Below are 14,210 nucleotides of genomic sequence, written 5' to 3' on the forward strand. Positions count from 1 at the left end.
CCCAAAATTCCCAATTTTTATCCTCAAAAAATGGATCCCAAAACCCCCCAAATTCGCCCCAAAATCCCCCCCAAAAAATCACATTCGGGGACCCCCGAATTTGCCCCAAAATCTCCCAAATTCGCCCCAAAACCCCCCCCAAACGCCCCCGATTTGCTCGAAACGCCCCAAATCCCCCCAAAAATCCCCCGAACCCCCCAAATTTGCCCCAAAACCCCCCAAATTTGCCCAAAACCCCCCAAATTCACCCCAAAAACCCCCCGGGGCCCCCAAACCGGCGGCTCCTTTAAGAGCCCTGAGGGAGGGAGGCAAAAGGGGCGGGGCTTCCCCCGTTCCTCGCTCCCCATTGGCTCAAACCCCTCCGGCCGCCTCCTGATTGGTTCAAACCGCCTCGGGGGCGTGGCCAAACCCGGAAGTGTCGGATTTTACCCCGAATTTCGCCTGAAATCCCCCCAAAAACCTCCCAGATTTTCCCAGAATTCCCCCCAAATTTGCCCCGAACCCCGAAACTCCCGAAATTTGCCCAAAATCCCCCGAATTCACCCCAAAAAACTCCCCGCGGCTCCGTCAACGAGCGGCTGCTTTGAGGGGAGGAGGGGGGCGGGGCTTCCCCTCACACCTCGCTCTCCCATTGGCCGAGAACCCGGAAGTCGCCTCCTGATTGGTTTCTTTTCCGTTTGGGGGGCGGGACCAACCCCCGGGAGTGGCGGAGCCGCCCGGAAGTGTCGGGGCGAACCCGGAAGTGGCCGGGCCAACCCCGGAAGTTGAAGGGGCCGACCCCGGAAGTGTCGCGGTCCAACCCGGAAGTGCCGGGGCCGAACCCCAAATAATGGGGGGAAGGAACGGAGCGGGGGGAGGGGGAGGGGCGGGGAGGGCGGGAGGGAGGGGGAGGGGAGGCAGGGGGAGGGGGGAGGGGCGCGGGGGGGAGGGGCTGAACCTGCAGGTACTCGAGGAGCTGCTCAGAGGGTGAGTGGGGGGGTGGGGGAGGGGCAGGGGGGGTGGGGGAGGGGCTTGAGGGGGGTCCTGGGGGATGGGGGAGGGTGAAGGGGGAGGGGGGAGGGGCGAAAGGGGTGGGGGAGGGGTTGGAGGGGGATTTGAAGGGTGGGGGAGGGGAAAGAGGGGGGTGGGGGCGGGGGGAGCGTCTTGGGGGTGGGGGAGGGGAAAGAGGGGGGAGGGGAGGGGGAAAGGGGTGGGGGAGGGGTTTGAGAAGTGGGGGAGGGGTCCGGGGGTGGTTGGGGGAAATTTGGGGGGGTTTGGAGCAAATTTGGGGCAAAAATTCAGGGATTTTGGGGGGAAATTTGGGGCGAATTTGGGGTAAAAATTTGGGTCAAAATTCTGAGATTTTGGGGGGAAATTCGGGGCAAAATTTCGGGGTTTGGGGGAAAAATTTGAGGTGAAAATTTGGTGTAAGTTTGGGGCAAAATTCAGAGATTTTGGGGGAGATTTTTGGGTGGTTTTGGGGGGAAATTTGGGGGAGATTTTGGGGCGAAAATAGGAGATTTGGGGTAAAAATTTGGACCAGAATTCGGGGATTTTGGGGGGAAATTTTGGTGGAAATTTTAGGGTTTTTGGGGGGAAATTTGGGGCAAAAATTTGGATTATTTTAAAGGAAAATCGGTGTAAAAATTCGGTGTAAATTTGGGGCAAAATTCGGAGATTTTTGGGTGGGTTTGGGGGGTGAATTTGGGGCAAAATCAGGGGATTTTGGGGTGAAATTTCGGTGGAAATTTTAGAGGTCTTGGGGGGAAATTTGCACCAAAAATTTGGATTTTTTGAGGAAATTTGGTGTAAATTTGGGGCAAAATTCGGAGATTTTGGGGGAGATTTTTGGGGGGGAATTTGGGTCGAATTTGGGGCAAAATCCGGGGATTTGGGGGGGAAATTTTGGTGGAAATTTTCGGGGATTTGGGGGGAAATTTGGGGCAAAATTCAGAGATTTGGGGGGTAAATTTGGTGGCGATTTGTGATAAGAATTTTGGGATAATTTGGGGTTTTTTCAGGGGAGGAATTTGGGGCAAAATTCGGGGATTTTGGGGCGAAATTTTGGTGGAAATTTTAGGGGTTTGGGGGAAATTTGGGGTAAAAATTTGGAATTTTTTTGAGGAAATTCAGTGTAAAAATTTGGTGTAATTTTGGGGCGAAATTCAGAGATTTTGGGGGAGGTTTTTGGGTGGGTTTGGGGGGAAGATTTTTGGGTAAAAATTTGGGCCAAAATGGGGGATTTTGGGGGGAAATTTTGGTGGAAATTTTAGGGGTTTTGGGGGGAAATTTGGGGCAAAATTTAGAATTTTGAAGGGAAAATTCGGTGGCGACTTTGAGGGGATTTGGGATGAGAATTTTGGGATAATTTGGGGATTTTTGGGGGGGGGGGAATTTGGGGCAAAATCTGGGGATTTTGGGCAAAAAAAATCCGGGATTTTTTTGGGGGGGGATTTTGGGGAATTTTTTTTTTTTCCCCCGCCCCTCCCCCCACACCCATCGGCCCCTCCCCCACCCCCCTCAGGGCTCAGGGGGGGCCCTCCCGGGACCCCCCCGGCTCCGACGGCTCCGAGTCCGACCCGGAACCGGAACAGGAAGAGGAAGAGGAAGAAGAGGAAGAGGAAGAGGAGGAGGAAGAGGAAGGAGGGGGGGGAGGGGCGGCCAAGGCCACGCCCACCGGTTGGTGCGGGGGGAGGGGCTGAAATTTGGGGAATTAAACGGTGGGGGAGGGACTTAAAGGGGGGGGAGGGGCTGAAAGGGAAGGGGGAGGGGATTAAGTGGTGAGGGGCTTAAGGGAAGGGGAGGGGCTTAAAGGGGAGGGGTTTAGGGTTAAAGGGAGAGGGAGGGGCTTAAATGGGGCGGAGGAGGGGCTTAAATTGGGGAGTAAAAGGGGGGAGGGGCTTAAAGGGAGGGGGAGGGGCTGAAAGGGAAGGGGAGGGGCTTAAGGGGAAGGGGGAGGGGCTTAAGTGGGGTGGGGGAGGGGCTTAAGTGGGAGAGGGAGGGGGCTGGAGTGGGGGAGGGGTCTGCAAGGGAGGGGGAGGGGCTTAAACGAGGGGTTAAAGGGAGGGGGAGGGGCTTAAGCGGAGGGGTTAAAATGAGGGGCGGGGCTTAAATGGGAGGGGGCGGGGCTTAAATGGGAGGGGGAGGGGCTTAAATGGGGCTTGAGGGGAAGGGGAGGGGCTTAGATAGAAGGGGAGGGGTCTAAAAGGGAGGAGGAGGGGCTGTTAAACGGAGGGGGAGGGGCTTAAATGGGGGGGGGAGGGGCTTTAAACCACAGGTGACCTTTGACCTCCCTGTCTCCCCCCTCCCTCCTCCCCCGTTGCAGCCCCTCCCCCTCCCGGCCCCGCCCTGCACGAGCTGGGGGCGGAGCTGCGGGGGTGGGGTGGGGGAGGGGCCCCCAAGTCCCTCCCCCCCCCGGAGTCGAACCTGCCCCGGATGCTGCGACAGGTGGGGGGGGGAGGGGCCAAGGGAGGGGGGGAGGGGCCGGGGGGAGGGGGGAGGGGCTTGAGCCGAGAATCGCCCCCGATTGGCTCCAAATTCCCCCCAAAATTCCTCCAAAATTTGCCCGAAATTCGCCCAAAATTGAGCAAAAATTGACCCCAAAATTGAGCAAAAAACGACCCCAAAATTGACCCAAATTGACCCCAAAATTTACCCCAAATTGAGCCAAAAACGACCCGAAAATCGACCCAAAATTTACTCCGAATTGAGCCAAAATTTACCCCCAATTGAGCAAAAATTGACCCCAAATTGACCCCAAATTGACCCAAAACTGACCCAAATTGACCCCAAATTGACTCAAATTGACCCCAAATTTACCCGAAATTGAACCAAAATTCCCCAAATTTGCCCCCAAATTCCCCAGATTTGCTCCAAATTCCGAAAATTGACGCAAATTTACCCCAAATTCACTCAAAATTTACCCCAAATTGACCCAAAATTTACCCAAAATTGACCCAAAAATTGACCTAAAATTTACCCAAAATTGACCCAAAACTGACGCAAAATTGACCCAAAATTGACCTAAAATTGACCCAAAATTTACCCCGAAATTGACCCAAAATTTACCCCGAAATTGACCCAAAATTGACCCAAAATTGACTCAAAATTGACTCAAGTTGACCCAAAATTTACCCCAAAATTGACCCAAAATTGACTCAAATTGAGCCAAAATTGACCCCAAATTGACCCAAATTGACCCAAATTGACCCAAATTGACCCAAATTGACCCAAAATTGACTCAAATTGCTCAAATTGACCCAAAATTGACCCCAAATTGACCCAAATTGACCCAAAATTGACCGGAATTGACTCAAAATTGACCCAAAATCCACTCAAGTTGACCCCAAATTGACCCCAAATTGACCCCAAGTGACCCCACATTTACTGAAACTCCCCAAATTTTCCCAAACTTCCTTCAAATTTATCCCAAAGTTTATCCCAAATTCCTCCAAAATTCCCCCAAAATTCCCCAAATTTCCCAATTCCCCCCAAAACTCCCTCAAATTCACCAAATGTTCCCCAACTCCCCCAAAATCCCCCCACTTCCCCCCAATTTCCCGAATTCCCCCAAAATTCCCCCAAAATTCCCCCCAAATTCCCCCAAATTCTCCCAAATTCCCAAAATTTTCCCCCAAATTCACCCCAAAATTCCCCCTATTAAACGGCGGGGGTGGGCGTGGCTTTGCTGTTTTGGGGCGTGGCCTCCTCTCGCAGAGGCCACGCCCACTTCCGCCTTTTCCTTTGGCTCCTCCCCCTCAGCGCGAGTGGGGGCGGAGCCTCAGCCGGGCCCAGAGATCCCAGCTGAGCTCCCAGTGAGTCACTGGGGGGGGCTGGGAGGGGGCGGGGCTTAAAGGGAGGGGGCGGGGCTTAAAGGGAGGGGGCGGGGCCACGGAGGGGGTTTTTGGGGGGGATTTGGGGGATTTTTGGGGGATTTTTGGGGGGATTTTGGGGGATTTTTAAAGGGTTTTTTGGGGGGAATTTGGGGGATTTTGGGTCATTTTTGGGGGGAATTTGGGAAATTTTTTAAGGGGTTTTTGGGGGGATTTTGGGGGGATTTTTTTTAGGGGGAATTTGGGGGATTTTGGGTCATTTTTGGGTGGATTTGGGGGGATTTTTTTAGGGGGGATTTGGGGGATTTTGGGTCATTTTTGGGGGAGAATTTGGGGGATTTTTTAAGGGTTTTTGGGTGGATTTTGGGGGATTTTTTAGGGGTGATTTGGGTGATTTTTTGGGGGGAATTTGGGGGATTTTTTAAGGGTTTTTGGGTGGATTTTGGGGGATTTTTTTAGGGGTGATTTGGGTGATTTTGGGTCATTTTTGGGGGGGAATTTGGGTGATTTTTTTAGGGGTAATTTGGGGGATTTTGGGGGGATTTTTTAGGGGGAATTTGGGGGATTTTGGATCATTTTTTGGGGGAAATTTGGGGGATTTTTTAAGGGGTTTTTGGGTGGATTTGGGGGGATTTTTTTAGGGGGAATTTGGGGGATTTTGGGTCATTTTGGGGGGAATTTGGGGGATTTTTTGGGGGGGATTTTGGGTGATTTTTTGAGGGGAATTTGGGTGGTTTTTAAAGGGTTTTGGGGGGGGATTTTGGGGGATTTTTTAGAGGTAATTTGGGGGATTTTGGGGTGGGTTTTTTTAGGGGGAATTTGGGGGATTTTGGGTCAGTTTTTGGGGGGAATTTGGGGGATTTTTTAAGGGTTTTTTGGGTGGATTTGGGGGGATTTTTTTAGGGGGGATTTGGGGTCATTTTTTGGGGGGAATTTGGGGGATTTTTTGGGGGGGATTTTGGGGGATTTTTTTAGGGGGAATTTGGGTGGTTTTTAAAGGGATTTTGGGGGGGAATTTGGGGGCAATTTTGGGGTGATTTTGAGTGAGTTTTTGGGGGGGAATTTGGGGGATTTTGGGTCTTTTTTGGGGGGATTTTGGGGAATTTTTAAAGGGATTTTTGGGTGGATTTGGGGTGTTTTTTAGAGGGTTTTTGGGGGGGATTTTGGGGGATTTTTTAGGGGTAATTTGGGGGATTTGGGGTCATTTTTTTAGGGGTAATTTGGGGGATTTTGGGGGAAATTTCAGTTGATTTTTTAGGGTTTTTGGGGGGATTTTGGGGGATTTTTGAGGGGTAATTTGGGGGATTTTGGGTCATTTTTGGGGGGGAATTTGGGGAATTTTTTAAGGGGTTTTTTGGAGGATTTTGGGTGAATTTTTAAAGGGATTTTTTGGGGGGATTTGGGATGATTTTTGGGGGTAATTTCGGAGGATTTTGGGTGATTTTGGGGGGATTCTTAAAGGGTTTTTTGGGTGGATTTTGGGGGGATTTTTAAGGGATTTTTGGCTGGATTTGGGGCGACTTTTTAGGGGTAATTTGGGGGATTTTGGGGGGAATTTCAGTTGAATTTTTTAGGGATTTTTTGGGCGGATTTTGGGTGGATTTTGGGTGATTTTTTAAGGATAATTCGGTGGATTTTTGAGGGAAATTTTGCTTGATTTTTTAGGGATTTTTGGGGGGATTTTGGGGTGATTTTTTAGGGGTAATTTGGGGAATTTTGGGATGGTTTTTTTAGGGAATTTTGGGTGGATTTTGGGTGATTTTTTTGGGATTTTCGGGTGGGTTTTGGGTGGATTTTCATGGATTTCGGGGCTCTTTCCCTCCTTTTTTTCCCGGGATTTTTTCTCTGGGGGGCGTGTCCCTCTGGGCCACGCCCCCTCAGGCTCCTCCCCCCCTCAGCTTCCTGCCCAATCACGTCTCCTTCGTCGACTCCTACCCCCAAAAGGCCTTTTGTGGCATCTTCTCCCCCGACGGGGCCCTTTTCCTCTCGGCCTGTCAAGGTGGGGGCGTGGCCTGGGCTCCGGGGGGCGTGGCCTACCTCGGGGGGGCGTGGCTTGACCCGTAGTGGGCGTGGTCGTGGGTGGGGGGCGGGGTTTGACTCCTTAAAGGGGCTTTAAAGGGGATTTGGGGGCGTGGTTTGGGCTTGGGGGGCGTGGTTTGGGCTTGGGGGGCGTGGTCTGGCGCGGGAGGGCGTGGTTTGGTCGGTGGTGGGCGTGGCTTTTGGGGGGCGGGGTTTGAACCCGAATTTCCTTGAATTTTACCTCAAATTTCACCTCAAATTTTGTCAAATTTGAGCCCAAATTTGACCCTGAATTTCCTCAATTTTCACCTCAAATTTGGCCCCAAATTTCCTCAATTTTCACCCCAAATTTCCTCAAATTTCACCTCAAATTTGACCCCAAATTTCCTCAATTTTCACCCCAAATTTCCTCAAGTTTCACCTCAAATTTCCCCTCAAATATCCTCAAATTTCACCTCAAATTTCACCTGAAATTTCCTCAAATTTCTTTCCAAATTTCCTCAAATTTGACCCCGAATCCCCTCGAATTTCACCCCAAAATTCCCCCAAATTTTCCCCCAAATTTTCTCCAATTTCACTTCAAATGTCCTCAAATTTTACCCCAAAATTTCTCCTCAAATTTCCCCCCAAATTTCCTCAAATTTCATCTCAAATTTCACCTCAAATTTTGCCCCCAAATTCCCCCAAATTTCCCCTAAATTTCCCCTCAAATATCCTCAAATTTCACCTCTAATTTCACCTCAAATTTCCTCAAATTTCACCTCAATTTTGATCCCAAATCTCTTCGAATTTCACCCCAAAATTCCCCCCAAATTTTCCCCAAAATTTTCTCAAATTTCACCTCAAATTTCACCCCAAATTTTCTCAATTTTCACCCCAAATTTCCTCAAATTTCATCTCAAATTTCACCTCAAGTTTCACCCCAAAATTCCCCCAATTTTCCCCAAATTTCCCCCCAATTTTCCCCAAATTTCCTCAAATTTCCCCTCAAGTTTCGCCCCAAAATTCCCCCGAATTTTCCCCAAATTTTCTCAAATTTCCCCCCAAATTTCCTCAAATTTCACCTCAAATTTCACCCCAAAATTCCCCCCAAATTTCCTCAAATTTCATCTTAAAATTCCCCTCAAATTTCCTCAAATTTTTCCCCAAAATTCCCCCAAATTTCTTCAAATTTCACCTCAAATTTCCTCAAATTTCCCCCAAATTTCCCCAAAATCCCCCCAAACCCACTCAAACTCCCCCTGAATCCCCCCCCCACTTAGCCCCTCCCCCTCTGGCTCTGACCACGCCCCCTTTCCCCCCAGACCACACCCTCCGCCTGTACGAGGTGGGCGGGGCCGGGCTGCGGGTCCTCCGGGCCACCAGGGGGCGCCACGTGGGGTGGAGCGTCCTGGACGTCGCCTTCACCCCTGACTCCGCCCACTTCCTCTACTGCTCCTGGTCCAGCTACGGTGGGCGGGGCCTCGGCCGGAAATGGGGCGGGGCCTCGGCAGAAAAGGGGCGGGGCCTGTGGGGGGTTTGGAGGGATTTTAAAGGGATTTTTGGGGGGATTTTGGGGGATTTTGGGGGATTTTTTGGGGGATTTTTGGGGGATTTTGGGGGGGGAATTTGGGAGATTTTGGGGGATTTTTGAGGGATTTTGGGAGTATTTTGGGGGGATTTTTGGGGGGATTTTGGGGGGGATTTTAAAGGGATTTTTGGGGGATTTTTGGGGGGATTTTAAAGGGATTTTTGGGGGGATTTTTGGGGGATTTTTGGGGGGGAATTTGGGAGATTTTGGGAGATTTTTGAGGGATTTTGGGAGTATTTTGGGGGGATTTTGGGGGGGATTTTGGGGGGGATTTTAAAGGGATTTTTGGGGGATTTTTGGGGGGATTTTAAAGGGATTTTTGGGGGGATTTTTGGGGGATTTTTGGGGGGGAATTTGGGAGATTTTGGGGGATTTTTGAGGGATTTTGGGAGTATTTTGGGGGGATTTTTGGGGGGATTTTGGGGGGGATTTTAAAGGGATTTTTGGGGGATTTTTGGGGGGATTTTAAAGGGATTTTTGGGGGGATTTTTGGGGGATTTTTGGGGGGGAATTTGGGAGATTTTGGGGGATTTTTGAGGGATTTTGGGAGTATTTTGGGGGGATTTTTGGGGGATTTTTGGGGGGGATTTTAAAGGGATTTTTGGGGGATTTTTGGGGGGATTTTAAAGGGATTTTTGGGGGGATTTTTGGGGAGGAAATTGGGAGATTTTGGGGGGATTTTAAAGGGATTTTTGGGGGGATTGTAAAGGGATTTTTGGGGGATTTCTGGGGGGATTTTAAAGGGATTTTTGGGGGGATTTTAAAGGGATTTTGGGGGGATTTTTTGGGGGGATTTTAAAGGGAATTTTGGGGGATTTTTTGGGGGGATTTTGGAGGGATTTTTGGGGGGATTTTTGGGGGGAATTTTGGGTGATTTTTTAGGGTTTTTTTGGGGAGGAAATTGGGAGATTTTGGGGGGATGTTAAAGGGATTTTTGGGGGGATTTTGGGGGGATTTTAATCGGAATTTTGGGGGATTTTTTGGGCGGATTTTTGGGGGGATTTTGGGGGATTTTAAAGGGATTGTTGGGGGGGATTTTGGGGGGATTTTAAAGGGATTTTGGGGGGGATTTTAAAGGGATTTTTTTGGGATTTTTGGAGGGAATTTTGGGGGATTTTTGGGGGGATTTTTGGGAGATTTTAAAGGGATTTTTGGGGGGATTTTTGGGGGGAAATTGGGAGATTTTGGCGGGATTTTAAAGGGATTTTGGGGGGTTTTGGGGGGAATTTGGAGGGAATTTTGGGTGATTTTTTAGGGGGTTTTTGGGGTGGAATTTGGGAGATTTTGGGGGGATTTTGGGGGGAAACTTGGGGGGATTTTGGGGGAAAATTTGAGAGATTTTGGGGGGGATTTTAAAGGGATTTTGGGGGGATTGTGGGGGGATTTTTTAGGGATTTTTTGGGGGGAATTTGGGGATTTTGGGGGGATTTTTGGATGATTTTTTTTTAGCTGTTTTCAGGTGGGTTTGGGGGATTTTTTTAGGGGGGATTTTGGGGGGATTTTTAAAGGATTTGGGGGCAAATTTTGGGGGAATTTTTTCGGGATTTCAGGGGGGAAATTTTGAGGGAATTTTGGGGGATTTTGGGGAGAATTTGGGATGATTTTTTTAGAGAATTTTGGGCGATTTTATTGGGATTTTTTAGGGATTTTTCGGGGCAAATTTGGGCGATTTTGGGAAAGGGGGCGTGGCTTCGTGAAAGGGGCGTGTCCTTTTGGGGAAAGGGGCGTGTCCTGACGAAGCCACGCCCCCTTTCCCCAGTGCACGTGGTCGACGTCCACGGCGACGGCGACGCCCACACGGCCCTGGACTTCCGGTGAGGGGGGCGTGGCCTGAGCGCTGGGGGCGGGGCTTGGGCATCGGGAGGCGTGGCTCGCATTCTAGTGGGCGTGGCCAATGAATTGTGGGCGTGGTTAACAGATTTGTGGGCGTGGCTAATGGATAACGGGTGCGGTCGACGGGTGGTGGGCGTGGTCAGTGAGTTGTGGGCGTGGCCAATATATAGTGGGTGTGGCTAATGATGGGTGGGCGTGGTTAATGAGCACTGGGCGTGGCTAGTGAATGGAGTGTGTGGTTAATGAATGGTGGGCGTGGCCAATGAATGTAGGGCGTGGCTAATGAACTGTGGGCGTGGCCAATGAATGGAGGGCGTGGCTAATGCTCCGTGGGCGTGGCTGTGGGAACGGTGGGCGTGGCTGAAAGGGCGCCCCCCGCAGGCCGGAGGAGAAGCGCTTCGCCGTGTTCTCATTGGCCGTCGGGCCGGACGGGCGGGACGTGGTGGGCGGGGCCAACGACGGCTGCGTCTACGTCTACGACCGGGAGGCCCAGAGGAGGGTCCTGAGGGTGAGTGGGGGCCAGTACGGACCAGTACGGACCAGTATGGACCAGTATAGACCAGTATGGAGCAGTAGGGAACAGCATGGACCACTATGGACCAATATGGACCAGTAGGGAACAGTAGGGACCAGTAGGGACCAGTATGGACCAGTAGGGACCAGTAGGGACCAGTAGGGACCAGTAGGGACCAGTATAAACCAGTATGGACCAGTAGGGACCAGTAGGGAACAGTATGGACCAGTATAAACCAGTATGGACCAGTAGGGACCAGTATGGACCAGTATGGACCAGTATAAACCAGTATGGAGCAGTATGGACCAGTATGGACCAGTAGGGACCAGTATGGAGCAGTATGGACCAGTATGGACCAGTAGGGAATAGTATGGACAAGTATGGAACAGTATAGACCAGTATGGACCAGTATAAACCAGTATGGAGCAGTAAGGAACAGTATGGACCAGTATGGACCAGTACGGACCAGTATGGACCAATATGGACCAGTAGGGACCAGTATAGACAGTATGGACCAGTATAAACCAGTATGGAGCAGTATGGACCAGTATGGACCAGTATAGACCAGTATGGAGCAGTAGGGACCAGTAGGGACCAGTAGGGACCAGTAGGGACCAGTATGGACCAGGGTAGCCCAATCCCCTTCCCAGTCCCTCCCAGTATAAACCAGTGACCCTCAAATCCCCTCCCAGTCCCTCCCAATCCCCTCCCAGTCCCTCCCAGTCCCTTCCCAGTCCCTCCCAGTATAACCCAATCCCCTCCCAGTCCCCCCCAATCCCCTCCCAGTCCCCTCCCAGTCCCCTCCCAGTCCCTCCCAGTCCCCCCCAGTGACTCCCAGTCCCCCCAGTTCCCGGCGCACGAGGACGACGTCAACGCGGTGGCTCTGGGGGACCCCTCGGGGCAGCTCCTGCTCTCGGGGGGGGACGACGGACTGGTCCGGGCCTGGGACCGGCGCTGCCTCCAACTGGGACCAACTGGGGTGCTGGCGGGGCACCGGGACGGGGTGACCTTCCTGTGCCCCCGGGTGAGCGACTGGGGGGCACTGGGAGGGACTGGGAGGGGATTGGGAGGGGATTGGGGGGGGACTGGGAGGGACTGGGAGGGGATTGGGAGGGGATGGGGGGGACTGGGAGGGACTGGGAGGGACTGGGAGGGGATTGGGAGGGGATTGGGGGGGGACTGGGAGGGACTGGGAGGGACTGGGAGGGACTGGGAGGGACTGGGAGGGGATTGGGAGGGGATGGGGGGGACTGGGAGGGACTGGGAGGGACTGGGAGGGGATTGGGAGGGACTGGGAGGGACTGGGAGGGACTGGGAGGGGGTCTGAGGTCAACTGGGGTTAACTGGGATCAATTGAGGTCAACTGGGATCAACTGGGTTCAACTGAGGTCAACTGGGAGGGGTCTCTGGTCAACTGGGATAGACTGGGATCAACTGGGCTGAACTGGGATCAACTGGAAATGGCTCTGGGGTCAACGGGGTTGAACTGGGATGAACTGGGGTGAACTGGGATGAACTGGGAAGGGGTCTGGGGTCAACTGGAGTCAACTGGGGTCAACTGGGATCAACTGGGATCAACTGGAATTGGCTCTGGGGTCAACGGGGTTCAACTGGGATGAACTGGGATGAACTGGGAAGTGGTCTGGGGTCAACTGGGATGAACTGGGATCAACTAGGAGGGGTCTGTGGTCAACTGGAATCAACTGGGATCAACTGGGAATGGCTCTGTGGTCAACGCGGTTGAACTGGGATGGACTGGGATGAACTGGGATGAACTGGGATGAACTGGGAAGGGGTCTGGGGTCAACTGGGGTCAACTGGGAAGGGTCTGTGGTCAACTGGGATCAACTGGGATGAACTGGAATGGACTGGGGTGAACTGGGAAGGGGTCTGGGGTCAACTGGAGTCAACTGGGGTCAACTGGGAAGAGTCTTTGGTCAACTGGGATCAACTGGGATGAACTGGAATTGGCTCTAAATTCAACTGGGCTGAACTGGGCTGGACTGGGATGAACTGGGATGAACTGGGAAGGGGTCTGGGGTCAACTGGGGTCAACTGGGGTCAACTGGGAAGGGTCTTTGGTCAACTGGGATCAACTGGGATGAACTGGAATGGACTGGGGTGAACTGGGAAGGGGTCTGGGGTCAACTGGGGTCAACTGGGGTCAACTGGGAAGGGTCTTTGGTCAACTGGGATCAACTGGGCTGAACTGGAATTGGCTCTAAATTCAACTGGGCTGGACTGGGTTGGACTGGGAAGGGGTTTGGGGTCAACTGGTGCGAACTGGGACGAACTGGTGCATACTGGGGGCAGGGGGACGGGCGCTACGTGGTGTCCAACTCCAAGGACCAGTCGGCCAAGCTGTGGGACCTGCGGCGCCCGGCGGGGCCGGGGGGGGGTGGCGGCGGCGAGGAGGGCGGTGGCTCGGCAGAGCTGGGACTACCGGTGGCAGAGAGCGCCGGCCCAGGGTAACTGGGGGCACTGGGAGGGACTGGGGGGGACTGGGAGGGGATTGGGAGGGACTGGGAGGGACTGGGAGGGGACTGGGAGGGGATTGGGGGGGGACTGGGAGGGACTGGGAGGGACTGGGAGGGACTGGGAGGGGATTGGGGGGGACTGGGAGGGGATTGGGAGGGACTGGGAGGGGACTGGGAGGGACTGGGAGGGACTGGGAGGGGATTGGGAGGGACTGGGAGGGGATTGGGAGGGATTGGGAGGGACTGGGAGGGGATTGGGAGGGACTGGGAGGGACTGGGAGGGACTGGGAGGGGATTGGGAGGGACTGGGAGGGGACTGGGAGGGGATTGGGGGGGACTGGGAGGGACTGGGAGGGGATTGGGAGGGACTGGTTTTGGGTCTGAGGTTACTGGTTCATACTGGGAGTTACTGGGAGTTACTGGTTTGGGGTCTGGGAGTCACTGGGGGTCACTGGGAGTTACTGGGAGGGACTGGGAGTTACTGGGAGTTACTGGTTTGGGGTCTGGGGGTTACTGGTTTATACTGGGATGGACAGGGATGGAGTTTGGGGGTCACTGGTTTATACTGGGAGGGACTGGGAGTTACTGGGAGGGGTCTGGGGGTCACTGGGAGTTACTGGTTTATACTGGGAGTTACTGGTTTGGGGTCTGGGGTCACTGGGGGTCACTGGGAGTTACTGGGAGTTACTGGTTTGGTCTCTGGGCGTGTCCCCAGTGGGCGTGTCCCCAGTGGGCGTGTCTCTCCCCCCCCCCAGCCCGCAAGGCCACGCCCCTCCCCGGCGACGCCTCCCTGGTGACCTTCCGGGGTCACGTGGTTCTCCACACCCTCCTGCGCTGCCGCCTCGGCCCCGCCCCCGGCCACGCCCTCGCCGCCGGCAGCGCCGAGGGGGCGGTGCTTGGTGAGCCCGGGGGGCGGGGCTTACCGGGGAGGGGGCGGGGCTTACCGGGGAGGGGGCGGGGCTTAATGGGAAGAAGTTCTAAAGGGG

The 14,210-nt window shown here is 53.3% G+C and overlaps 1 protein-coding gene across 1 annotated transcript; it reads left to right on the forward strand.

The window, feature by feature from the left end:
* Nucleotides 1-907: 907 nt before the first annotated feature.
* Nucleotides 908-14,123, forward strand: LOC127465155 (DDB1- and CUL4-associated factor 11-like; the record flags this gene model as incomplete). The annotated part of the gene is given in 12 exon segments (XM_051775655.1): nt 908-966; nt 2,504-2,658; nt 3,305-3,426; nt 4,741-4,793; nt 6,710-6,810; nt 8,135-8,281; nt 10,160-10,214; nt 10,615-10,741; nt 11,595-11,771; nt 13,061-13,138; nt 13,140-13,215; nt 13,980-14,123. Coding segments are annotated over 10 exon segments (970 nt in total), but the record flags the coding sequence as incomplete, so codon positions are not given.
* Nucleotides 14,124-14,210: the final 87 nt, after the last annotated feature.

The sequence above is a fragment of the Manacus candei genome, unplaced genomic scaffold (assembly GCF_025592945.1).
Source record: "Manacus candei isolate 608988 ecotype Guabito, Panama unplaced genomic scaffold, ASM2559294v1 h1tg000324l, whole genome shotgun sequence".
NCBI classification, from domain to species: Eukaryota; Metazoa; Chordata; class Aves; order Passeriformes; family Pipridae; genus Manacus; species Manacus candei.